The 25,537-nt window shown below is 39.0% G+C and overlaps 1 protein-coding gene across 1 annotated transcript; it reads left to right on the forward strand.

The window, feature by feature from the left end:
* The first annotated feature begins 1,117 nt into the window (after positions 1-1,117).
* Positions 1,118-25,396, forward strand: LOC135071686 (protein white). The gene is made up of 13 exons (XM_063965464.1): positions 1,118-1,379; positions 5,593-5,824; positions 6,116-6,354; positions 7,223-7,294; positions 8,302-8,481; positions 8,904-9,061; positions 9,482-9,662; positions 11,901-12,077; positions 12,726-12,857; positions 13,399-13,627; positions 22,890-22,995; positions 24,208-24,379; positions 25,090-25,396. The coding sequence occupies exons 1-13, from the start codon at positions 1,296-1,298 to the stop codon at positions 25,189-25,191; spliced, it is 2,064 nt and encodes a 687-aa protein (XP_063821534.1). The 5' UTR covers positions 1,118-1,295; the 3' UTR covers positions 25,192-25,396.
* Positions 25,397-25,537: the final 141 nt, after the last annotated feature.

Genomic DNA, 25,537 nt, shown 5'->3' on the forward strand with positions numbered 1-25,537 from the left:
GGTAGCTGCACCTCTTCCTGGCACTCTCCTGAACGACTCTGTGTTACCTAATGTGGCTGCACCTCTTCCTTGTACCCTCCTGTACGATTGCATTGCTTAGCCATATGCCTGGTCCAAGGTTCGACGTCACAAAATCAACTTCGTACGCGTGAAAATAGTTTAAATACTGTTTTCCGTGCTTGCAACATTTTTCTTTACTGCTTCGCCTCTATTAGTCGTAGAGTGATTGTATATATTCTATAGCCTTCCTTAATTTATGAGCTATTCAACACAAAAATAATTATTTCAATCAAACTAGTAATTCTTGAGATTAGCGCGTTCAAACAAACAAACAAAAAACTCTTCAGCGTTTTAATATGAACTTTTTGTTGTTGATTTTTGTGCGTCGAACCTTAGACCAGGCATACGGCTAGGCAACGTAGTCGTGCAGGAGGATACAAGAAAGAGGGGCAGCCACAGTAGGTAACACAGAGTCGTTCAGGTGAGTGCCAGGAAGAGGTGCAGCAACCGCAGTTAAGGAACGGCTGGGACAAACAAGGACAGGCGCATCCAGCTCGTAAGCCTTGATAGGGTTACACTGGTTGAGGCACTCCTTTTCAAGACTTGGAAGCCTGCGGGTAACGATCCATTGAACGTGGAGAGGGTCATTAATTATACACATATTTTCTTCTTTGCCGAACATTTGCACGAGAACGGTTTGCTCAAAACATATGCATTTGGTCTTATTTAATGCAGGATTAAATGCCCTTCAACCGTCAGGAAGACCACTTTTCGATAGGGTAAGCCCTTTACGCGGTATAACCGGAAAACCGTAAAAACGCCCCTTTCGGGGGCCCCCACCACTTAAGCACAACTCCGTCGAAGTCGAAAACCTAGGAGAGTCTTTATGGGCAACTAATGAAGCCATTAAAGCACTAAAATCTTTTGTAGGAATTATTTCCGATTTAATTCATTTTTGTGTTTAATTCTACTGGCCTAGAAAGAGTTATCTCAGACGTTCCACGATTGTCATTTGTCTGTTGTGAAACGAAATTATTTACATGCATAGTATGCACAATGATAGCAAAGAAAACTATTTGATAGTGTGGCAATGCTCGAAGCTCGCTCGTCCGCGCTAGAAAGATCTCGGAAATGTACACTTTACGCGAACATGTGATTAGTCGATTTGTGTAGCGGGTACAGTCGGTAGCTTGTCCCGTCGTAGTCGGCCGTGCGCTGTCAAACTTGCCGCCAAAACCTGTGTTGTGTACTATGAAAGTGGAGTGTTAGTGTTTTGTGTACTTTTTGATTCCAAAATGACGGTTGGAACTGAGGAGCACGAGCCTCTGATATCGACGTCTGTCGACAACCAGACGGTCGCTTTCAATGCAACGCCGCAGGTAAGATGTTTGTTTACCCTTGTTTTAGTTAGCAAAACTGTTTTTTTCCTTATTTACCCGTCTCCCACTGAATAATGTTTGGTTTACTTACAAACAAGACTATTTGACTATTTACCAGTGTAGGAAAACTTTTGAAATATACACTTTCCATTCCATGAATTTAATATTTACGTCAAATAACCTGTTACTGTTTTCTTATAAATATCTCACTTAGGAATCTAGAACTATTGAAATTTTGTATTACTGCTGTAAATACAGATTTGTGTACCTAAGTACCTGTAAGCGCCATGTAATCTGTATTCTTTCAAGGTCCCAAACCATAGTAGAAGAATCTAATGGGTTTCGTAGACCTTAGCAACTGGTTTATTTGAGGAACGCAGTCGATATATTTTTCTTTCGAAACCGTCTCATCTATTTTATCGGGAATTTTGTAGTTAAAGCTAAAAGAACAAGTTCACAAATATGCAGATGGTTAGAATTTCGTTAATTAAATATCATATGTGAGATGTATGGTTGTTTCTAATGCTGAACGGATGCTGAAAGACGGAAATTTAACTTTTACGTAATAATAAAAAGTAATTTACAATATCTACTTGTATGTGCCAGATATCGCAACCATATAAATAAATAGATATGCATTAATTTGCATATCATATCTATGCTTCTAGGATCTTCTAAAAACTTACGCGAAATTAAAGATAAGGGGATATTAAATTAAATTTAAGTTTTGTCACTAAAATCACAGATCCAAAACTTGATCTGTAAGAAACTGTATTTAAAATGTATCAAAAACAATATAAAAGGGACCGCAGTCTTTAACCACAACAATACATTAAATGACTGATTCCATAGCAACAAAATAAAAAAGCTCTGCTACTAATAGCAGCGTCAATCAAGCCTCACCACTAGGCCAAAGATAAGTTTCCGTCTATAACAGTGCCCGTGCTATGAAAAAGAAACTTGTTTCTAGTGAAACACTTCGGGTTTTTGTTCCATCTTCGGATTCCGTGGGCCGTCACGGAGACAAGACCTAGTGGACCGGTTTGACTTTGGACCAGTCCAAATTCTCGGGTTACCATTTGAACGTTCAGATTGACATGTGAACTTAACTACGATGAAGGCTTGTAATCGTGGTGTAATCGCTTTATTGTTGATGCAATGTTTAATGATCGGTAATTATGTCTCACTTTTAACCTTTGGTGAAAGGTACACTAAGTTTGGGAAGTCATGTGTATTTTATAATCTTTTCTTAAAGGTTTTAAACCTTTGTCACCTGTCATCCGCTTTGCAATGTTTGCAAAGTCGAACCTTAATTTCGAACTCCTATGTTCTTCTGATTAATTTCGTTACGGGTCCAATGACAGTTTAACTTTCCCCCGGGACAAACTTGACCTTCATTGGTTGGGTTTTTGTGGCGGTCAAGCTGTAGATCCTAGCTACACAGGAGTTGCAGTGGTGGGAACGAGAGGTGGGAATAGTCCCGTAAGTCATGTGTATGATTTTATTGACTGACATCACAAAATTCCCCTTGTAAGATTTGACTGATGTCGATCAAAGGTCTACGGTTGGGCCCATTAATTGTCTCCAATTCATCCAATCGGTTATATCCTGCTATACAGCTAGGTACGCTCGCTGAGATGCAAAGTTCTTGAAGATTAGCTTTGTCAAGATGTCGGAGAATATAGGACTTGTGTATCGCGTCCTAATTGATGAAGTTGGATCTTGCTTGAGTGATAAATTTTACGTTAATGGTCATATTATTCTTTCTATTGTGGTTATGGTTAGCTTAGCACCTATTTTACGATGATATTAAAAACCCACTTAAATATCAATTGAGAATGTTACTAGGTATGCAAAATCACTTGAAACCTATGTTACAGTTAAGCTTTTACATTTACAAATACATTAGTTTTTATTTCATTCAAAAATACCCAGTAGTTATGATTTTATAGGCATTCAAAGTTCGCTTAAATATTGAGTCCCGCCGACGGTCACGTGACCCCGTGTGACGTACATTCACAGCGTCCGCTCACTAGAAAACGGATATAAACATACTTAAATATATTTTTTTTGTAAATACAAACTTATTATACATATTAACACCCAGACCCATCACAGAAATTAAAATTGAACCAAACCCAAACTTGATGCGATTGTGTCGTTTTATTGCGAATTACCTTCCAGCTCCATCATTAGACCCCGATTACTATATAGAATTAAAATACTCATCAATACAAAACGAACGAGCCCAAACTCGATGCATTTAAGTCGTTTTATTATAGAGTTCCTATGGCCACCTTCCAGCTCCATCATCAGATCAGCTCCATGTCATCATAATATTGCATGGTCATCCAAATCACATGTGTTTGCGAAATTTCAGCTTAATCGGTTGCCTGGAAGTGGGTCTTAATTCAGTTTGCAAGATTCCACCCATACAAATATGAGCCAGTCGTTGTAATATGACGTCACGCGCATAAAATGGCGGGCCGGCCGCCGCCCGCACTTTTAAAATTCAATATCTTGGAAACTAATTAACGTATCGAAATAATTCTTTCACGTGTATTTTTTATTTTTAACAGAGAATACAGAGCGCTAAAAAACAAAATTAGTGAACATTCTTCATTACCGAAATTTAATACCGCTGGGATTATTAGTCTAATAGGCTCAAAACCGACACGGCCCGGAACTAACAGTTGAGGGGAGGTCCAAACTAACCAAAATTTGACACCCGTTTTCAAATCCTGTTATTCCTAGCGGCAAACTTAGCGCGGGCCCGGGCGCCACGCTTCCGTATCACGTGTTGAGTTGTAACGCGATAGGAACTGGTGGAAACCGATAAAACGAGGGGTCTAATTCCTTCCGGCCATCACTCGGTTGGGGCTTCGGGGTTTATAACAATGTTGCGTCACTTTCATTGTTATCAATTTTATTTGTGTCTGTAGTTTTTAGATGAGCTCAACTTCGAAAGGAATCTAGGATACCTTTCCTAACAAATCCATTATCAATCGCGTTGAATATTTTTACAAGCAAAGAAAATTACAGACCGTTGAATATCAAAAGAAAATATCTAACTAGGTACAGATCAAAATTAAATAGTTGTAGATGTAATTGAAAATGAAGTATATTGTTTTCAAATAAATATGCTTCTTATCTATTTGCTCGTTATCTAGGTTGTATGGAGGAGATCGCTTCCTACCGATAAAGACTGCCTATATATTGTACCATTCCAACATCTTTCTTTCTCTCCAATTAGAATTGTCACGTATTCTATCTTCAAATCTACAAACTTTACAGAACGGGATTTCACGACATATCTATTCGACATGCTTGGTATGTGTAACATCGTTGATTTCTCCAGTAAGCTGATCCGCGGCCGGCGTATCGTTTGCGTAACGTGCGCGGGAGTCGATGGCGCGTAAAATGCTCATAGGGACAGCTTTCGGTACTGAGGGGGACAATAACCGTATCATTTTGCACTGAATTAGGTCATTTACCCAAGTTAAAACTTCTTTTCTAATTACATACAAAGAACGGTTTACGAATTTCAGAAGCTTTCTTTCAGTGATATCTCCAATTAGGTTCATAGGCATGTTTTCTTATTTCGGCCGTAGGCTGATATTCAACGGCAACTTAATTTGATATTAACTGTAGATGTTTCTAGGGTGATAGATACATACATGCTTAGAAAGTCCTTGCTCTTGCCTTGAAGTGGCATTCCTATTGTTCGGGGAAGACAACCGTAGACAACCAGCTCCGTAGCAGTTCGCAACAGATAATAGCCTAAAAAATTAGCACCAACTAGTGTACAACCAGTCGCCGGCTACCAACAAAATGTATACAGCTTTGCGCAACCAAACGGACACCAGGTGAGTAACTCTCTATAGAGCTGTATACATTTTGTTGGTAAAATATATGCCGCCTTGGTGTCCCGGTGAAATATAGCCCTTACAGTAAAGATCTATATGTATACAGTAAAGATGTATACAGTTCTATAGAGAGTTACTCACCTGGTGTCCGTTTGGTAGCGCAAAGCTGCATACATTTTGTTGGTAGCCGGCGACTGGTTGCGCCGCCATGGTGTCCCGGTGAAATATAGCCATTACAGTAAAGATCCTGACGGAAAAGAATTCAGCATTACAATTACATTATTCTTTTGTTTTCTTTCTTGTGTGATGTACAATAAAGTGCGTTCTATCTATCTTTTGTTTTTTAGGATGGTAACTCGCCAGTCGAGACACCCCGCACTAGCGGCGGTGAGGTCACCCTGTCCATCCCAAACCGCAACTACGGCGCCATCGGGGGAGGCGTCGAAAAGGTCACCTACACCTGGGCTGACGTCAACGCCTTCGCCACCGAGAACAGGTCCAGGAGCAGAAGGTTCTGGAACATGTGGAGGAACTCGTCGGATCGCATGTTTCAGCAGAGGAAGCAGCTACTCAGGAATGGTAAGAAACATTGGAGATTTCTTACGATATCAATTTAATTCAATAAAACATTGGGTGTGTAAAGCATTGATAGACGTAGAATCTCTGTTGGCCACAGTAGGAACACCAGAGGCAAATAAAAGAATCAGAAAATACGCTTCATTGTTTGGGAAAAGATGACATACTTTTAAGAACTGTTTCCTCATAAACGATTTTCCCTGCGTGTGCGAATCGAACGGCATACCCTTAGCAGCGACGCAATTATTTTCTTCCGATTTGAATTTTTTTTACATAGATAACTTTTCTTGTCAGTAAACGGCGCAGCATACCCTGGCGAGCTTCTAGCCATTATGGGCTCCTCAGGAGCCGGTAAGACCACCCTGCTCAACACCCTGACCTTCCGAACTCCCAGCGGAGTCGTGGCCAGTGGAACCCGAGCGCTGAACGGCCAGCCAGCCACCCCCGAGGCTTTGACAGCGCTGTCAGCGTACGTTCAGCAGCAGGATCTGTTCATTGGCACGTTGACTGTTAAGGAGCATCTGATCTTTCAGGTACGTAGCGGCACCTTTGGTAGAACTAAGTCCTGGTTTCCACCAAGATTAATTTTTCTATAGAATTTAAAAGCGGCGACACGGAGCGCAGCTGGGCGCAGCGGAGAGGAGAAGTGGGAATAATGAAATCTGATTGGTTATCAAAACACTTCTCCGCTCTGCCCCGCCTTTTTGGAAACCGGGCCTAAGACTAGAGCAAAATTTTTTACCCCTCCCATCTTCTTCTTGTCATTTCGAAAACAAACCTACATAGCGTCGGCCCAGCCACAAGAATGGCGTTGTCAGTATAGCCTTCATTAAATCTTCCTGCGTGCAGTTGTTTGGGCACGCATGGCACGACATCATGTGCTTCGTCAACTGGGGAACAAAACCACACCTGCACTCGCTAGTTTGAGCCATCCAAGAATCCCCACCTGAACTTAAGAAGACCACACCCACAGAAGTCAGATACTGTTTTTATTGATTTAGATTAGATAGATGACTGTCGAAACTGACCTATAGTAACATGAAATGTGTGTGGCTGTAGAGCCAATTTATATCTCAACAATAGACAATATTGCTTTATCATGCTAATGACTTCACGCCAATGGCTATCATAACCATAACTACTCGTAACATTTGAGCTGTGGGCGTTGTGGTAGTAAAAATCCGGCAAATGCCCATCGTCAGCTAATAAATATTCTAAACTTTAACATTTAACAACATGATTAGTTTTTTGCTGTAATTAGTAACTGTCATAAATGAGCAATAAATAACGTAATATTTGTTTAATAATGGTAATTTTGTGTCACTTTTTGATTAAAATTATGATAATCCTCGTAAATTATATGCGTAAATCATAAATTAAATTATTATTTTCAAAATTTAGGCGTTGGTGCGCATGGACCGGCATATACCCTACACACAGCGCATGCGTAGAGTTCAAGAAGTCATCACTGAGGTAAGTAACTAAATGATATTCAGTTTCCGTATTTTATAAACGTAATTTTACAAATACTACACAGCACTTAGTGAAACAATGTCTACTACACAATTTATCAAAGTAAATATGTATTGAGATCTACGCAAATTGACTGGTTTCAACTACATTCCATTTAACGTCGTTACTTTTTGATAAAATGGACGGGTTTTTTTCCTAACACCTTGGATTTGTGACCACGATAGCGGTTTGTTAATGTGTTGATGATAATGAAGGGCTCTATTAAATGATTTCGATTTGTCAGCGTCTAAACGATGTTAGTGTTATGCAATACAAGGCAATCTTGTTGGCATCCGAGAAAAACAACGTGTGAAATAGTCTCATGTAGGTATTTGAAGGGCTAAAAGTTAGCTTGTTTTTAAGAGTAGCGCTGAAAAGACGTAATTCTGCAATTTCATTGAACACATAAAAATATAGGTAGTTTATTTTATTGGTATAATATGCCACTACCGTTTTCCATCTCTGAAACTCTTATATTTTTTGGCGAAGAATCATGTCCCAGGAACTTCAGGACAGGTCTTGCAGGACAGAGGAATAAATGGAGCGCCAAATACAAAACTACCACAGAGACAAACTCGTATGTGGAAGACGGTCCGTGTTATGTAAATAGTGATGCGGCCTACTTTATACTTTGTAGAGTCACGTGGATTGAGCATTGAGGGACATTTTTTCTACTCGTGTATTTATTCCACGCTTAAAGTTAACCTAATAAGGGTGAATTCGACCAAAAAAGAGTAAATTATTTCCCATACTGAAACTGTCAATGTGCCAGTTATACCAGGAGTTATTCTCGGATAAAAGTTTGGTCGAATCGGGCCTAAAGCGATGGAAAAACTCAACCTCGACATTTCTTGCTCTATACCTTATTCGTTATAAGCTTTTGCAAATATTTAAGTTGTATCGCACACATTGTATTCCATAAAATATCCACCATGAACAATTTGTAAGGCATTCTCTCCATTACACAGCTGGCCCTATCAAAATGCCAAAACACAGTAATCGGCATCCCAGGCCGCCTCAAGGGTATCTCTGGAGGTGAGATGAAGAGGCTCTCCTTTGCGAGTGAAGTCCTCACAGACCCTCCTCTCATGTTCTGCGACGAGCCAACCTCTGGACTGGACTCGTTTATGGCCCAAAATGTTATACAGGTTTGTATTCTTATTTACATAATTGTATGTATCTTGATGGCATTAAATCAGTTACATTCTTGTTCAATTTAATGTTAGATAGAGACATTTGGAGAAACGAAAGGTCAAGTTTTTAAGTTTTCTGAATTGAATTTGAAGAATCAAAATTAACGTGCATTTTTGAAAGAAACAGGTTTGGGAAAACTATTCAGGGAGTGTTTCATGAGAAGTTTTTTTTATACGAAATCTAACTACACTAATTTTTGAATACTTTTCTTCATAAGTAAACTTAGATTAACAAAGTATAAAAATGTTTCCCACACTTTGAACGACGTTTATTTAGAATTTTAAATCCAGTTTTAAGATTTTTTTACTTAGGTTACTAAAGTAAGTTAATACCTGATTGATTCTACACCGATGACAAAACTCTTTGCCCCCTACAGGTACTCAAAGGCCTAGCCCAGAAGGGCAAGACGGTGGTGTGTACCATCCATCAGCCCTCTTCCGAGCTATACGCCATGTTTGACAAGCTGCTCATCATGGCTGACGGAAGAGTAGCTTTCTTGGGCTCGCCAGACCAAGCTACTGAGTTCTTCAAAGAGTAAGTGATTGAATGTTCATTGTTATTAGGATTTTTGCATTTAACAAATGAGTCTCAAATGTGCACTTGTTTAAAGGTTTAGCTAGATTAATATTTTCTTATGAATTCACAGAAATAAGTGCAAATATTAATTATTTCGTAACTGTCGCAGAGAAATTCCTTTGTATCTCGAATACAACTTGATTATGTAAAAGAAATGAGATAGCTTCGTGTTTTGTTTTTTTTTGTAATCGGTCTAGGTCCTCAATATATTGAAGAATTACACGCTATCCATATTTTTGTTACCATTTGCTGCTCTAGAAAATGACAGCTTTTCAGCATGCTAATCCATGGATTAAAGGGACGAATAATTGCAAAAACAAGATTTTAAGGTACTCCTAAGCTTACGGAATTGTGCATTATAAAACATGTTCTATTCAGGCTAGGAGCAGCCTGTCCCGCCAACTACAACCCTGCAGACCACTTCATCCAGCTATTAGCGGGAGTTCCAGGACGGGAGGAGGCTACTAAGCACACAATCGACACGGTGTGCACAGCATTCGCCAAGTCTGAAATTGGTTGTCGACTCGCTGCTGAGGCTGAGAATGCGCTGATGAGGGAGGTAGGCTTATGATTTAATAACTTAAGGTAGACCACGTCATCTACGGTATAAAATTTTGGGGGTGTCAGGCACACCATTGAATACACACGTTCATTAGTAGCTTCACCATTCGGTATTAGCTTCGCCATGTCCGAAGACAGTAGCTGTCACGCTGCTGCGGCTGAGAAAAGTGAAATGGAAGAAAATGTCATTAAGTCCTCCGCTGTTGTACATATTTTACGTGCAATTGCAACAACACAACAACATGCACACTTATCAACCCGGAAAGGGATGATAACCGTATCAACTCGGGGTGGCCAGTATTCTTTTTAAAAACTCCATACTGCGACGCACACTTATCTGCACCGCAGTAACGTAAACGCTTCGTCTCGCGGTTAACAGCGCGCGAAAGACTACTTATGACAGCTCGCGAAGGCGATACGGTGTTGATCCCTTTCCGAGTTGATAAGTCTGCTATGACCTTAATGGGCGGGCGGCGCCGCCCTGCGCGCGCGCCGCTCGCCCTACAAGGCGTCGTGGTGCGCGCAGTTTAGGGCAGTTCTGTGGAGGTCCTGGCTCTCGGTCACTAAGGAGCCAATATATTTCTAATTTAACTCCTAATCCAATATTTAAACGTTTTAGTAAACGCTGCCTCTGTTTTAGGGCGGTGCTGTGGAGATCCTGGCTCTCGGTCACTAAAGCGCATTATACTATATCACTAACTAGCTTTCAGCCCGCGGCTTTGCCCGCGTGGAATTTTGTCTGTCACAGAAAAACTTAATCGCGCGCGTCCCTGTTTCAAAAACCGGGATAAAAACTATCCTATTTCCTTTCCCGGGACTCAAACTATCTCTATGCCAAATTTCATCAAAATTGGTTCAGTGGTTTAGGCGTGAAAGAGAGACAGACAGACAGAGTTACTTTCGCATTTATAATATCTATATCTTCTATTATATAAAAGAAAGTCGTGTTAGTTACTCCACTTATAACTCAAGAACGGCTGAACCGATTTAGCTGAAAATTGTCAGGGAGGTAGTTTAGAGCCAGGAGAAGGACATAGGATACTTTTTATCCCGTTATTTATTGCCATTAAGGCGGAACAAAGTTCGCCGGGTCAGCTAGTTAAGTATAGATTAGCCATTATTGAACGTTTTAGTAAACGCTGCTCTTGTTTTATAAAGCGCAAACTAACGACCGGCTGGGCGGACGCGGCGTGGGCGGGCGCCGCCGCCCTGCGCGCGCGCCGCTCGCCCTACAAGGCGTCGTGGTGCGCTCAGTTTAGGGCGGAGCTGGGACGCTCCTAGCTCTCGGTTACTAAAGCGCATTATACTATATCACTAACTAGCTTTCCGCCCGCGGCTTCGCCCGCGTGGAATTTTGTCTGTCACAGAAAAACTTTATCGTGCGCGTCCCTGTTTCAAAAACCGGGATAAAAACTATCCTAAGATGTCCTTTCCCGGGACTCAAACTATCTCTATGCCTTTCATCAAAATAGGTTCAGTGGTTTAGGCGTGAAAGAGAGACAGACAGACAGAGTTACTTTCGCATTTATAATATTAAGTATAGATTAGCCATTATTGAACGTTTTAGTAAACGCTGCTCTTGTTTTATAAAGCGCAAACTAACGACGGGCTGGGCGGACGCGGCATGGGCGGGCGCCGCCGCCCTGCGCGCGCGCCGTTCGCCCTACAAGGCGTCGTGGTGCGCTCAGTTCAGGGCGGTTCTGTGGAGGTCCTGGCTCTCGGTCACTAAAGAGCCAATTTATTTCTAATTTAACTCGATAAACCAATATTCAAACGTTTTAGTAAACGCTGCTATTGTTTTATAAAGCGCAAACTAACGACGGGCTGGGCGGACGCGGCGTGGGCGGGCGCCGCCGCCCTGCGCGCGCGCCGCTCGCCCTACAAGGCGTCGTGGTGCGCTCAGTTTAGGGCGGTTCTGTGGAGGTCCTGGCTCTCGGTCACTAAAGCGCATTATACTATATCACTAACAAGCTTTCCGCCCGCGGCTCGGCCCGCGTGGAATTTTGTCTGTCACAGAAAAAACGCGCGCGTCCCTGTTTCAAAAACCGGGATAAAAACTATCCTATGTCCTTTCCCGGGACTCAAACTATCTCTATGCCAAATTTCATCAAAATTGGTTCAGTGGTTTAGGCGTGAAAGAGAGACAGACAGACAGAGTTACTTTCGCATTTATAATATTAAGTATAGATTAGCCATTATTGAACGTTTTAGTAAACGCTGCTCTTGTTTTATAAAGCGCAAACTAACGACGGGCTGGGCGGACGCGGCATGGGCGGGCGCCGCCGCCCTGCGCGCGCGCCGTTCGCCCTACAAGGCGTCGTGGTGCGCTCAGTTCAGGGCGGTTCTGTGGAGGTCTTGGCTTTCAGTCACAAAGGAGCCCATGCTGATTAAAGTGCGCTTCTTGCAGACTATTGTGAGTATTCTTTGCTTTTGTGTCGTGTTTATTTTTTCATGACAAGCTTTTCCGTTCTATTAAACCGCCAATTACCTCTACTGACAAACAATGTAACCCGGCAGACAGTGGTGACTGAGTTTGTTGCGGCGCTTCTTCTCAGCACTTGCCAAATGTTTGTCTCGAAGCGCTGGTAGGGCAAAAAAAGAATGAGACATGTATAGGCTCCTTAAGAGCATTTGACGATTTGTAAGTACTAATTTAATTAGTCTAAACAAATAAAGATAATTTTGATCTGATTTAATCACTTTGATAAAAAAAATCATTGCAGCCGGGTGATTCCGATAAAGTAGAATGGGATCATATTATCATACCCAATCTTTCCAATTAGGTACATATCATAAAGGGTGAGTAAGGGATCATATACGAACCTTCCTAACTCATCTGGCTAGCGCGATAGCGTGGGGGGTATAGGCTAAATCCTTTATTCGCTTTTGTTAATTTTTTTTAAATAAAAATAAATTTTATTCGCAAATTCCATTTTCTAGAATGTAAAAACCACAACTTCTGCACTAGGCTTGCAGGTCTGTGTCGCAGAAGTTGTGTTGAGTGAGCATTTTAAAGAGATGATGATGATGATGACTGATAGTTCAACTTTGAATGGGTCAGATGGTGTCAATCCTGATCGGCGTGATCTACTTCGGGCAGCACCTGGACCAAGACGGCGTCATGAACATCAACGGCGCCATCTTCATGTTCCTCACCAACATGACCTTCCAAAACATATTCGCCGTCATCAACGTAAGTGACAACTTTTATAGTAATACCTACCTATGGCTATAACTGCAGCGTAGCATTTCAAGAACCAGCGAATCGAGACACAATAGTTACCGCGGTCTCATACGACCACTTAGGGTTCCACGAGTTATGAAATAAGAATGAGAAATAGGCAACTGAAAAAGATTAACAATAAGTATTTTGAACAGCACAGTCTAGTGCTTTAATGAAAATTAGACGAGAGTACACATTCGTAACTTCCTTCTTTGAAGTAATCAAGGAAATTCAAGCGTTGTTATCTTAATAACTAAAACCGAGTAACTGGTAGTTGTACCTACTCTACGTTGCTTAGTATTTATATATTGCTTAAAATAATTTAGCCCAAAATAAAAACTTCATTTTTTTTTCTACATAGATTTGCTACGATAAAACTCGTAGCAAATTCGTAGCATATAGGTAATAAGCTGAAATTGTTAATCTTTCGTAAGTATTATGTAGTGGTTTAATTGGTTTGACGGACATCTTTTTAAGAACATAGGATTTCATGAAACATTTTCCTAAACAGGTCTTCTGCTCCGAACTGCCAATCTTCATCCGGGAACACCATTCAGGAATGTACCGGGCTGACGTGTATTTCCTATCAAAAACCTTGGCAGAAGCGCCGGTATTCGCCACCATACCTCTGGTGTTCACCACCATAGCCTATTACATGATTGGCTTGAACCCTGCGCCGGAGCGGTTCTTCATTGCTTCAGGATTAGCGGCCTTGATCACCAACGTTGCTACGTCATTTGGTAAGTCGTTTATTTATTTATTATTATTAACTATAACAGGTCTCCTAATGCAGATGCAGAACTAGTTTTTTTTTTGTTTTAGTTAATGATGACGTTATATCAAGTTTATGAAGATGTCTTATCATTTGTATTTGTTTTATTTACAAATAATGAGATGTATGACGTATTCAACTGCACGTGTAAACGACACAAGATATCCAGTTTAGTTATCATGAGATAATTTTTTTGTTCGCAAAACCGCACCTAATTATTTCAATTTAAATTGCCACAGTGTTTAGATTGATGTGCCATCCTCTATAAGTGTACTGAATAGGTAGGTAGGTTTCATCGACGATTTTACGTTGATGATTTCCTATTGTAATGTTCTATAGGCTCCCTTTGTCAATATGTTAAGTAACCAGTAACGCGCATGCCCTTCACACTTAAATATGATTGGGCGGCACTCGCTACCAATCCTAACGCTTGCTTATTAGCTATTCCGAGAATATTGAAGACGTTCCAATCCAATTAGTTTAAATACTTTGTCATTAAGTCGATTAGTTCGATACATACGAAATTATGTTGAAATGAAGGAAGTACTGTAGTAGCAGAAGTCCCCGGCTTTTGAAATATTATAGGTTGAAAAAGATATTATGCACATGAGTGTTAAAAATATTTATCTTTCTTGGGTTCAACTAATCTTATAAGCCTTGTTAGGCTAAGCCGCTAAGCTGTAAAATCTACACTGATGAGAATTGACTCCATTAATTTTTAATTTAAAACTGAATGGCTATGTAGAGACACTCGGAGACAAAAATTGACCGAGTAATATTATAGCTCAGTAATGAAGTGGCCTGTGCTAAAAAAATCGAACACTATATGATTAAAAAGCGCTTCATGCTTTCTTTTGTTTCCGAACAACTTCTGAAAATAACCGTTTTAAGCGTCATTCACATAGATCTGTTAGATTTAGCGTAATTTAATACTTGTTTCATTGCTAAAATAGCCTTAATATGAAATTATTTAATGTTATGGTCATGATAATGGTCATGGTCATTTCGTTGTTTGAACGTTTCTGTTGAAATAACGAAATTATATTTTAAGTAAGGTATTGCATTATTTCGTTATTTAAACAATTCCATTTAAATATCGAAATAACCGTCGTATTTTATTTTACATGTTACGTTACTTCGTTATTTTAACATTACCGGTAAAATAACGAAATAACCGTTATTACCTTATTTTTCCATGTTGGCAACACTGTTTTTAGAAGTTAACATTAACGATCACGGTGAAAATGTATTCACTTCTTTGCTAACCATCGAGCAATAATTATTGGAAATATAATTTCTACCCTGCACCTCGTGATTTTATTTCTGAAAAAGCTGGTCAAGCTTTTATCAGAAGTGGGATCGGTCGTAATTACTGATCCCAATGGGGCGAAAGCGATCCAAACGCTCACGCCACGCAAATAAGCGCAAACGAAAATCTAACGACTACTCCTCGGATTCATCGGTTACCAGTTCAGAAACTGAGTACAGTCCGCGCAGAAGAAGAACTCGTAGTCCAAGGAGGACTCAATCAAAATCATCAAGGCGTTACCGTTCCCGGAGTGCTTCCGAGCGAAGATGTTACACACCGCAGCGGGCGAAAGAGAACAATGCAAGCAGACGAAAACAAGGTGTAGCCAGTGGGTACGAGCGAAGCACACCAGAACTGGCGAAGACGGATACTGCGACCGGACGGGATAGCAAATGCCGCCCTCCAGCAGCGACAGGTGACCGGGCCGGTGCCGAGGAGCACCCGCCAACGAGTGGATCGTGTGCAGCAGCAGGGGGTACCACATCTACCGCTGCCGACAACACACCGCAGACGAAGACTTCTTGTGAGTACAATAATAATTCAGTTCCTCCTAACTTGTTAGTAAACTTTAGTGATTTTTCACAATTATTACAGTCCTTTGTTAGACCTAATATGCCGTCATCTATTAACCCTTCAACAAACATGATACCAGAGTTCGATCCATCGGTTAAAAGCCATCGTATCGATGCGTGGATAGCAAAAGTTAACGAATGCGCTAGTATATATCGTTGGGATGAAATGCAAACCGTACATTATGCACTTCCTAAGCTCGTTGGTAATGCTAAAAAGTGGTATCAAAGTCAAACCTCTATTTTACATAGTTGGGACGAGTGGCAGGTACTTTTGCGTAAAGCGTTCCCTACTGAGACTAATTACGGCGTTCTTTTATCGGACATGCTTGACAGGCGATTAAAATTTGGCGACAGTTTAGACGAGTATTATTACGACAAAGTGATGCTATTAAATTCATGTGATATTACGGGTAAACGCGCTGTAGATTGTGTGATTCACGGTATTGACGACCGCACTATCCGGGCAGGTGCGTCATCCGCACGTTTTACTGCACTAGAAGATTTATATAAATTTTTGAAGGATGTCTGTAAGGAACAAAAAGATATATCTAGGACTTCTAGCTTGAATAGGAATAGGCAGTTAAATGCCATAATTTGCAATAGGTGTAATGAAAGCGGGCATAGGGCCGCTCAGTGTCGTGCAAACAATGCACAAGTAGGTCAAGGTTCGGCTTCATTGGTTTGCTTTAATTGCAAGGAAAAGGGCCATAAATTACAACAGTGTCCAAAACCTGCTATAAAGTGTGAGGAATGTAAAAGATTTGGACATACGATTAGTGACTGCTTTTTCAAAAAAGACAAAGATAAAGGTACCGATAAACGCGTGTTACTTGTCGACAGCTTTAATAAAAGTAATTTAAAATACTATAAACGGGCATTGATTAATAACGAACATGAAGTAGACTGTTTCATTGATTTGGGAAGTGATTGCACGTTAATTACCAAAGCCACAGCAGAAATGTTAGGATTGACGCTAGAAACTGACTGTTTGCCATCTATTCGCGGTATTGGCAATTTTAACATACCACTGCTGGGTAAAACAATAGTTAAGATGCGAATTGACTCGGTTGAAGCAGAAATCATTGCGTTTGTTATTGATAATCAATACTTACACACGTCAATTTTAGTAGGACAAAACTTTACCGAGTTGCCACAAATATTAATTACTAAAACCGCCAGTGCTTTACACATAATGTCCCGTGCTATTCCTGACGAATTACCTAACGTGGACCATGACAATTTAGAGCATAAAAAGGTTGAGTTGTACGTTTTATCTGATTTCGAGGTAACTGGAATTGACTTATTGGATTGCTATTGCAAGGACTTAAAAGATTCTGATATTTACGTTAGAGGCAGTTATCGAACTAAGGAAGGAAATGAATATTGTGTACAAGAAGGAATATATAAACTTAAAAATAATAGGTGTCAATTGGTAATAATGAATGTTAATAGTTCAAGTCAACCTCTTTATTTTCTTAAAGATTTCCTAATAACTCGGGCATATCCAGCTTGTATCGATACAACTCCTGTCGATTTTGTAAATCAAGATAAATTAAAGTGTTTAAAAACATGTTTAAATGATCCTATTGATAGAGACGATATTAAAGTTAATCAAAACCTAAATACTGACCAAAAAGAAAAAGTTTACAGCTTAGTAGAAAAATACAGGGACTGTTTTGCTAAAAACCTCTCGGAAATAGGTAAAACAAACTTGAGTGAATTAGAAATAAAGTTGACTGACGAAACTCCGGTAGTTTATCGCCCTTACCGCTTAAGTATTTCTGAGAAAGATGTTGTGCGGGAGATGATCAAAGAGTTACAGGATAATGACATTATAGAAGAGTCCGATTCTGCCTATGCAAGTCCAGTACTACTTGTCTCTAAGAAGACAGGTGGTTATCGACTTTGTGTCGATTACAGAGCATTAAACCGTAAAACTATTAAGGATTTGTATCCACTGCCACGAATTGATGATCAGCTTGACCTTTTGAGTGGTAATAAATTCTTTGTTAGCTTAGACATGTCAAGTGGATATTATCAAATCCCTATCAAAGATAACTGTAGACACCTTACAGCATTCATTACTCCCGACGGGTTGTATCAATTCAAAAGAGCCCCGTTTGGATTAGCTAATTGTCCAGCTGTATTTCAGAGGACAGTAAATAAAATGCTCGGTAGGGCCCATGAAAGATGCGCTATTGCATACATGGATGACCTTTTAGTCTCGGGTGATACCTTTGAAACCTGCCTTAAAAAGCTTGAGCAGACTTTTGTCCTATTGAGAGAAGCTGGTCTTACATTGAATATACAAAAATGTCATTTTTTTGACACTCAGATCGATTATTTAGGATTTGAGATATCTGCCGACGGCATTAGACCAGGTAGTATAAAAATAGAGGCCGTTAAGTCCTTTCCTGAGCCCAGTAATGTACACGAAGTTCGGCAATTTGTAGGACTGGCAAGTTATTTTAGAAAATTTATTCAGAACTTCGCTGCCATTGCTAGACCGTTAACAGACCTTACTCGCCAGACCGTACCTTGGGAATGGGGACAACGACAGAAAGAGTCATTTCAATTCTTAAAAGATAAACTAATACAACGTCCGATTTTGACATTATATAACCCACAATACTCAATTGAATTGCACTGTGACGCCTCTAAAATCGGATTAGGTGGAATTTTATTTCAAAAAGAGCCTAACTCCCCACTTTTAAAGCCAATTGCTTATTTTAGCCGCAAAACAACTATAGATGAGGAAAAGTTGCATGCGTATGAACTCGAGACTCTTGCTGTCGTTGCCTCCCTGAGCCGTTTCAGAGTATATTTATTGGGTAAACATTTTACTATTGTTACTGACTGTAATGCCCTTCGATCCACCTTCGCGAAAAGAGATATAATCCCAAGAGTGGCACGTTGGTGGATAGCGTTACAGGAGTATGATTGCTCTATTGAATACAGACCGGGTCATTCAATGCAACATGTGGATGCCCTTAGCAGGAATCCACTACCCAGTATAGATGACGGCGATATACTAGATCACTTCTCACGTGTCCTAAATATTACTCAAGACGATTGGTTGCTTACTTTACAATTAACTGACCCTAAAATACAACATATTCGATCGGCACTAGAGGATCCAAAATACAATGATATAGTGGATATCAAACAAAACTTTATCGTGAAAAATAATCGGCTTTATCGAAAGGTTGGCGATGGCTTGAAATGGGTTGTACCTAAAAGCGCTAGGTGGCAACTTTGTCAACGGAATCATGATGAGATAGGACACTTTTCGATAGATAAAACATTGGAGAAAATTAAGCGAGATTTTTGGTTCCCCAAAATGAAAAAATTCATCACCAAATATGTCAAGTCATGCTTACACTGCGCGTTTGGCAAAGAACCCGCAGGACCTAAGGAGGGATTTTTGCACAGCATCCCAAAAACTAATATTCCATTCCATACCGTCCATGCGGATCATTTGGGTCCATTCGTAAAAAGTACCCATGGACATCAATACCTGCTCCTAGTTGTAGATGGGTTTACAAAATTTTGTATTATTAAAGCTTTACGTAATACTAAATCTCTGCCAACCATCAGAGCCCTAAAGGATATTTTTTATACTTTTGGACATCCGTTACGTTTAGTTACTGATAGGGGTTCATGCTTTACGTCGGGTGAATTTAAGCGATTTTGTACAGAATCTGAAATTCAGCACACTCTTAACGCGGTATCAGCGCCTCGAGCCAATGGTCAGGTCGAGCGCTATAACCGAACGGTACTAGATAGTCTCAGGGCGTACGCGGATCGATTAGGAGAAAACAAATGGGATCATGATTTAGGAAAAATACAATGGGGGCTTAATAATACCATCAACAAGGGGATAGGTAAGATACCATCGGAAGCATTGTTTTGCAAACGCCCTCTTAATCGTGGGGAAGGTATACTTGGGGAAACCATGGTAGAAACTAGACATAACGACAAAGAGCCTGAACTTATTAGAACAGAGATGAGTGAACATATTGATAGCGATCAATTAAAGCAACAAAGTAGGTTCAATAAGACTAGAAAGGAGGCTAATGTATACTCAGAGGGAGATTTGGTAAAAATCTTAAAACCTTTGCCGTCCAATGACGGGAAAAGTCGCAAACTACTTCCCAAATATACGGGCCCATTTAGGATCACTAAAGTGTTACCAAACGACCGTTATGAAGTATCTACTATTCAAGGTACAAACATATCTAAGGGTAAATATACTAACGTTTGGTCGGTGGATCGAATTCAACCGTGGATTAGAATAGCAAATGAACATAAAGATAGTGATTCATCTTCATCAGATGAGGCAAATGAGGTTTTAGCAAAGGATGATACCACTAATAAATGAAAAGACATTGCGTTGTTAATTATATTTATTAATACTTTATAAGTTAAGTTAAAAATACACATTGTTCTCTGAATAAAATAGTAATAATTATGTGTTATAAGTAAAAATTATATGTATAATTATAAATCGATACGTTAAAAACCTTATAACATTATGGTAATGATTAACAGCATAATAATAATTATTAGTTTACTTTTACTAGCAAATTGGTAAGAATATATTTTATGTTACAATAATAATAATGCATCTGATTTATAAAAATGTATAACTATTTCACACATATTATGAATAAAATTTAACGATAATTCAAGATTTTGATGGGACTGGAAGGCGTGACTGGCTCTCTCTGTAGAGTGAAGGTTCACGATGCAGTCTGTTGACGATGATAAAGACTGGAAGGCGTGACTGGCTCTCTCTGTAGAGTGAAGGTTCACGATGCAGTCTGTGGACGATGATAAAGACTGGAAGGCGTGACTGGCTCTTGAGTTGAGTGAAGGATCACGATGCAGTCTTGGTATGATGAATCTGGAAGGTTGGCACGATCGCGAAGTCCTGAGGCTGGTTAAGCCCTTGACTTTGCGGTGAGGGGTCAACTGCAGATGTTGATGTTGATGTTGACTGGAAGGCGAAGGTGACCTAGTTTCTGGGTGAAGTCTTCGATGCAGTCAAGATTTAATTTTGGTATATTGTACTTTAGATTGTAGATTGTGTATATAAAATGTGTATATGAAAATATAAGAGTACCTGAATTGTTAAAATTGTGAAGTTTGAGGACAAACTTTATATTATCAGGATGGCCGAATGTTAGATTTAGCGTAATTTAATACTTGTTTCATTGCTAAAATAGCCTTAATATGAAATTATTTAATGTTATGGTCATGATAATGGTCATGGTCATTTCGTTGTTTGAACGTTTCTGTTGAAATAACGAAATTATATTTAAGTAAGGTATTGCATTATTTCGTTATTTAAACAATTCCATTTAAATATCGAAATAACCGTCGTATTTTATTTTACATGTTACGTTACTTCGTTATTTTAACATTACCGGTAAAATAACGAAATAACCGTTATTACCTTATTTTTCCATGTTGGCAACACTGTTTTTAGAAGTTAACATTAACGATCACGGTGAAAATGTATTCACTTCTTTGCTAACCATCGAGCAATAATTATTGGAAATATAATTTCTACCCTGCACCTCGTGATTTTATTTCTGAAAAAGCTGGTCAAGCTTTTAGATCCATGGTTCCGGAAGAATCGTTACGTTAGCCGAGCGATCAATGGCTACTGTTGTAACCAGACACCCGTCGATAATATCCAATTAATTACTCTTGACACGCTCTAATTGAAGCAATACATCAATCATATTCCCATCATACGTGTCTGTAATATTTAAGATTAGATACGTAACAACAGCGTGGGAATTCTAAGACAGATTATGGTCCATTACAAAATGACACTCAGGTATTAATACATGATGTGACTCAGAGACAGCAGTCTGTGACTGTGATAAATATAAAACTGTACATAGGTTCATTAGAAGGTGTGTGCTTGAGTTAGAACCAGTTTTCAAATAAAGTTGTTGCAATTCATGAAGGCGAGTGAGCTTTACATGTGTGGTGGCTCGCTACTGTTCGTTTATCAAAAGTTTTGATAGACGCTATCGTTATGTGCATGTACACGCACAAGTAGGTAAAGCTCACTCGCCTTCGTGAGTTGCAAGAACTATTATACAGGGTGGCCAGGGAGTTGACCTTCAAAGCTAAAATGTAGATTCCTTACATCAAGGTGTATCTAAATCACCCCCATGTATGTTCTACGATTTTGCTTAGTTTAGGAGATAATTTTTAGCTTTGTCTCCCTGGCCACCCTGTATTATGTATGTTTATTCCTCCCAATAAAAGCAACACAGGAATGTTTTATATTTACTGAAACCTTAATCCGGTCATTAACATGGTAGAGTCACACAGTATTTTTTACTTTGACACTCGACTGAATACACCTGTCAACCTGTGACCACAGTAGGCGTGACCAGTCCAAACGTGATACGAAAAAAAAACTCATTTACTTAAGCATGTGATGGTTTTCTGTGTTTGCTTAATTTAATGCCCTTTTAATATCGTTTAGCAATGTGATATAACTATTTCGGTTAATATTATTATTAGATATAGTGGAATTCCGAAATAGTTTGCTTTCTAACGCATTAACGTCACTGGCCCTTATTAATAAAAACTTGAATGGTGACAGTAATTAATGTAGATACACCAACCGGTTCGACGAGCGAGTTTTAAGATTTTTAGAGTCAAAGAATGTTAATTTGCATATTATTTGTATATGCCGGCAACAAGCGAATAAAATATATATTTAGTTCAGAGAATAAAGCAATAACGATCTATTAAATTTATATAAATACTCATGAAGGTAATAAATTAAAAAGTTCGTCATAAAACTATAAAAACTATTTTTAATTACTTTAGGTGTAACAAATGAATGCCTACTTATTCTGTTCAATCAAATTGTAACCTTTTTAAAAATTGGTTATATGTAGGTACTTGGAAACACGAGACATACAGCTGATCAATGTATGCCACATGCCTAACCTACCTTTTTGAGCCGTGAATCACATGCATACATCCTTGAATATCACACAATGTTACATTAAAATGGATAACATTTTCACGAATGTTCATTCTTATTTGCGGATACCCCTGTATGAGCTTCGGAACTTATTATATTACACATCAGGCTCTACATTTTTGTTGCAAAATAGCAGACTTGCTGATAAAGTCATTAATAAGCAACTAGGAACTTATCAATCAAATAAACTTCAACTTTTGATTTCATAGGTAGGTATCAAAATCGGTAACTTTGATTTTCACCCTAACTAGCATCAATGTCAGTGGAAGACTTGTGTCTCAGTATTTCGCGTTATCAGGAAGTTACAGCGGTTTAATGTTCTATACAGGTTACCTGATCTCCTGCGCAAGCAGCAGCGTCAGCATGGCGGCGTCGGTGGGCCCGCCCATCATCATACCGTTCATGTTGTTCGGTGGTTTCTTCCTCAACTCCGGGTGAGCTTACCTTTTTAACTTGATTAATTTGTCATACAAACTTTATTACACAAGGGACAAACTGGGTGAGCATACTTTTCTTTTGTTTATTTGTCATACAAACTTATTAGTGGACGGCCAAGTTTCAGAAACCTGTGTTTATGGTAAACTTGTTTCACACTAGTCATAAACAGTTTATGAACAAATGTTGCCTAATGAACACATTGCTTTATGCTAAAGCCACGTATTCATTAAGCCATGTATTTATTAGGCAACATTTTTTTGGTACCTATGTTTATGAACAGTTTATAAACAGTGTTTATTAATAAATGTTGCCTAATGAATACATGGCTTTATGGTTCTTGCAACTTACGAAGGCGAGTGAGCTTTACTTATGTGTGTACGTGTACACATGATAGTGTAATGTCATGTAATGTACCTATATGAAATTTTTTTGAGAAATGAACAGTTAGCGAGCCACCACACATGTAAAGCTCACTCGCCTTCGTGAATTGCAACAACTATACAAAAGGGACATACTTGACCTTCACTAGTTGGGATTTTATTGGCATTCCAGCTGTCGTTCCATACACAGGAGTTACAGAAGCGGTGGAAACGAGACGAATCGTCCCGAAACTTTATACAGCAGTACAGCAACATACAAAACGTTAACAAACCACTGGTTTGTCAACAATGCCACATCAATCCTCTTCATTTGGAATCCTCACAAGGAACTGTTATTAAATTAGATGTCTGGCTTACGCAGATGCAATGTAATAAACAAGTTTTTATGTACATAAGTTTCTTCCCAAATATCGTTGAATACCTAATTTATTGCTGTTTTTAGTGATCTTATCTTTATTGGTTTCAAATCTACATAGTGTGTAAGCGGGTCCAATTACGCTTTTAACTTTTCCTACGAAAAAACTTGGCTCGTGTAGCCAGAATCTGTGTAGATTATTGATTAGAAAACGAGAGATGGGAATAGAAGAATAACACCCGTATTCACAAACGATACTTGCTTAAGTGAAGCAGCAAATCTAACGCACAGCGTTGTATAAAACTCTGTCTTGGTTCGTGTGTGACCCTGTACATCCACGCTCACTGTGGACCTCATAGTAATATTTGTGAATACGGGCGTAAGAAAGAGTAAAAGTAAGAGAGTGTAAGAGTGAAGACTGGGCCAAAAATGTGGTAAATAAAGTCCTAAATTACTGTTTTACTTCCTACCAGGTCTGTTCCTCCTTACCTCGGCTGGATATCATACCTGTCCTGGTTCCGGTACGGCAACGAAGCGCTGCTGGTCAACCAGTGGTCAGGCGTGGAGACCATCGCTTGCACCAGGGAGAACTTCACGTGCCCTGCATCAGGGCAGGTCGTGTTGGAGACTCTTAGCTTCTCTGAGGTAAGTCATAGATTAAAGTTTTGTATTTCAATGACAAGGTGATACCAAACTTTCAGTTAGCATGGCATGTAATGATGTAATACCGCAACGAATAATAAAATACTTTTCTTGAATGGTGACTGTTGAACATGACGTATTTTTTGGTCGCTAATAGTAATGAATATGTATTAATATTAAGTTATATTATAACTTAAATGTATACTTTATTAATACATCAATTAAAATATATAGTTATTGTGCGTGCAATTAATAAAGACTGTCGTCTTTTCAGTTCATTTATACGAATAAACACTGAATTTTGATGGCCTATTTTTATAGTATTAGAATAACTTTAGTCAAATAATCATTTAGTCTCTTCCACTACAGCAGCACGCCTTCTCTAACTTACCAGAGGCAAAAGTAAAGAGATAAAGAGTCAATATACAGAACCCATGATGTACGACTAACATATTTCTTAGAACATTGTTACTAACTCTACTAATATAGTCTCTTAAGTTCAAATTGTTACTAACCAAACTATGGACTGCTTTTGTCTGAAAATAAATGATTTTTATTTTATTTTATTTTATTTAAAAGGGTTACAATTAAATAGTACTTTCAATTACTTATAAATAAAAGTCTTGTACCGTTTGTTTGTGTGCAATAAAGATTTTAAATAAAACAAATAAACATAATTTGCATTGTCTCAATGTATTTATCTTTGTCCTCAGGATGACTTCAAAATGGACGTCGTCAACATGGTGCTGCTCTTCATCGGGTTCCGACTACTGGCGTACATCGCGCTTCTGATGCGTGCGCGCCGGGCCAAGTAATCTTTTGTTTATAATAAGCCTAATCAAATATTTAAAGGATAATTTGTGGACTTTTAACAATATATGAAAAGTTATTAAAGGAGATTTTGTGAACTTTTAACTAGAAACAAAAGAAGACGGTTCAATCTGCAAATATAATAAATTGAAGGCGTGGCTTACGTAGTAGATGACGTATGAAGTGTTTTTAATTTTTTATAATACCTACATTTATAATTTTACGCTGAAACGTTGCTGATATTATGCTATAAAATAAATACAATAATAATTATTATAGCCATGTTATTTTTTTTGTTTTATCGATGGTGGAAGTATCAATTAATGTAAGGGACATTTTGGCCAAAATGAG

Source organism: Ostrinia nubilalis, chromosome 5 (genome assembly GCF_963855985.1).
Source record: "Ostrinia nubilalis chromosome 5, ilOstNubi1.1, whole genome shotgun sequence".
In the NCBI taxonomy this organism is placed as follows: Eukaryota; Metazoa; Arthropoda; class Insecta; order Lepidoptera; family Crambidae; genus Ostrinia; species Ostrinia nubilalis.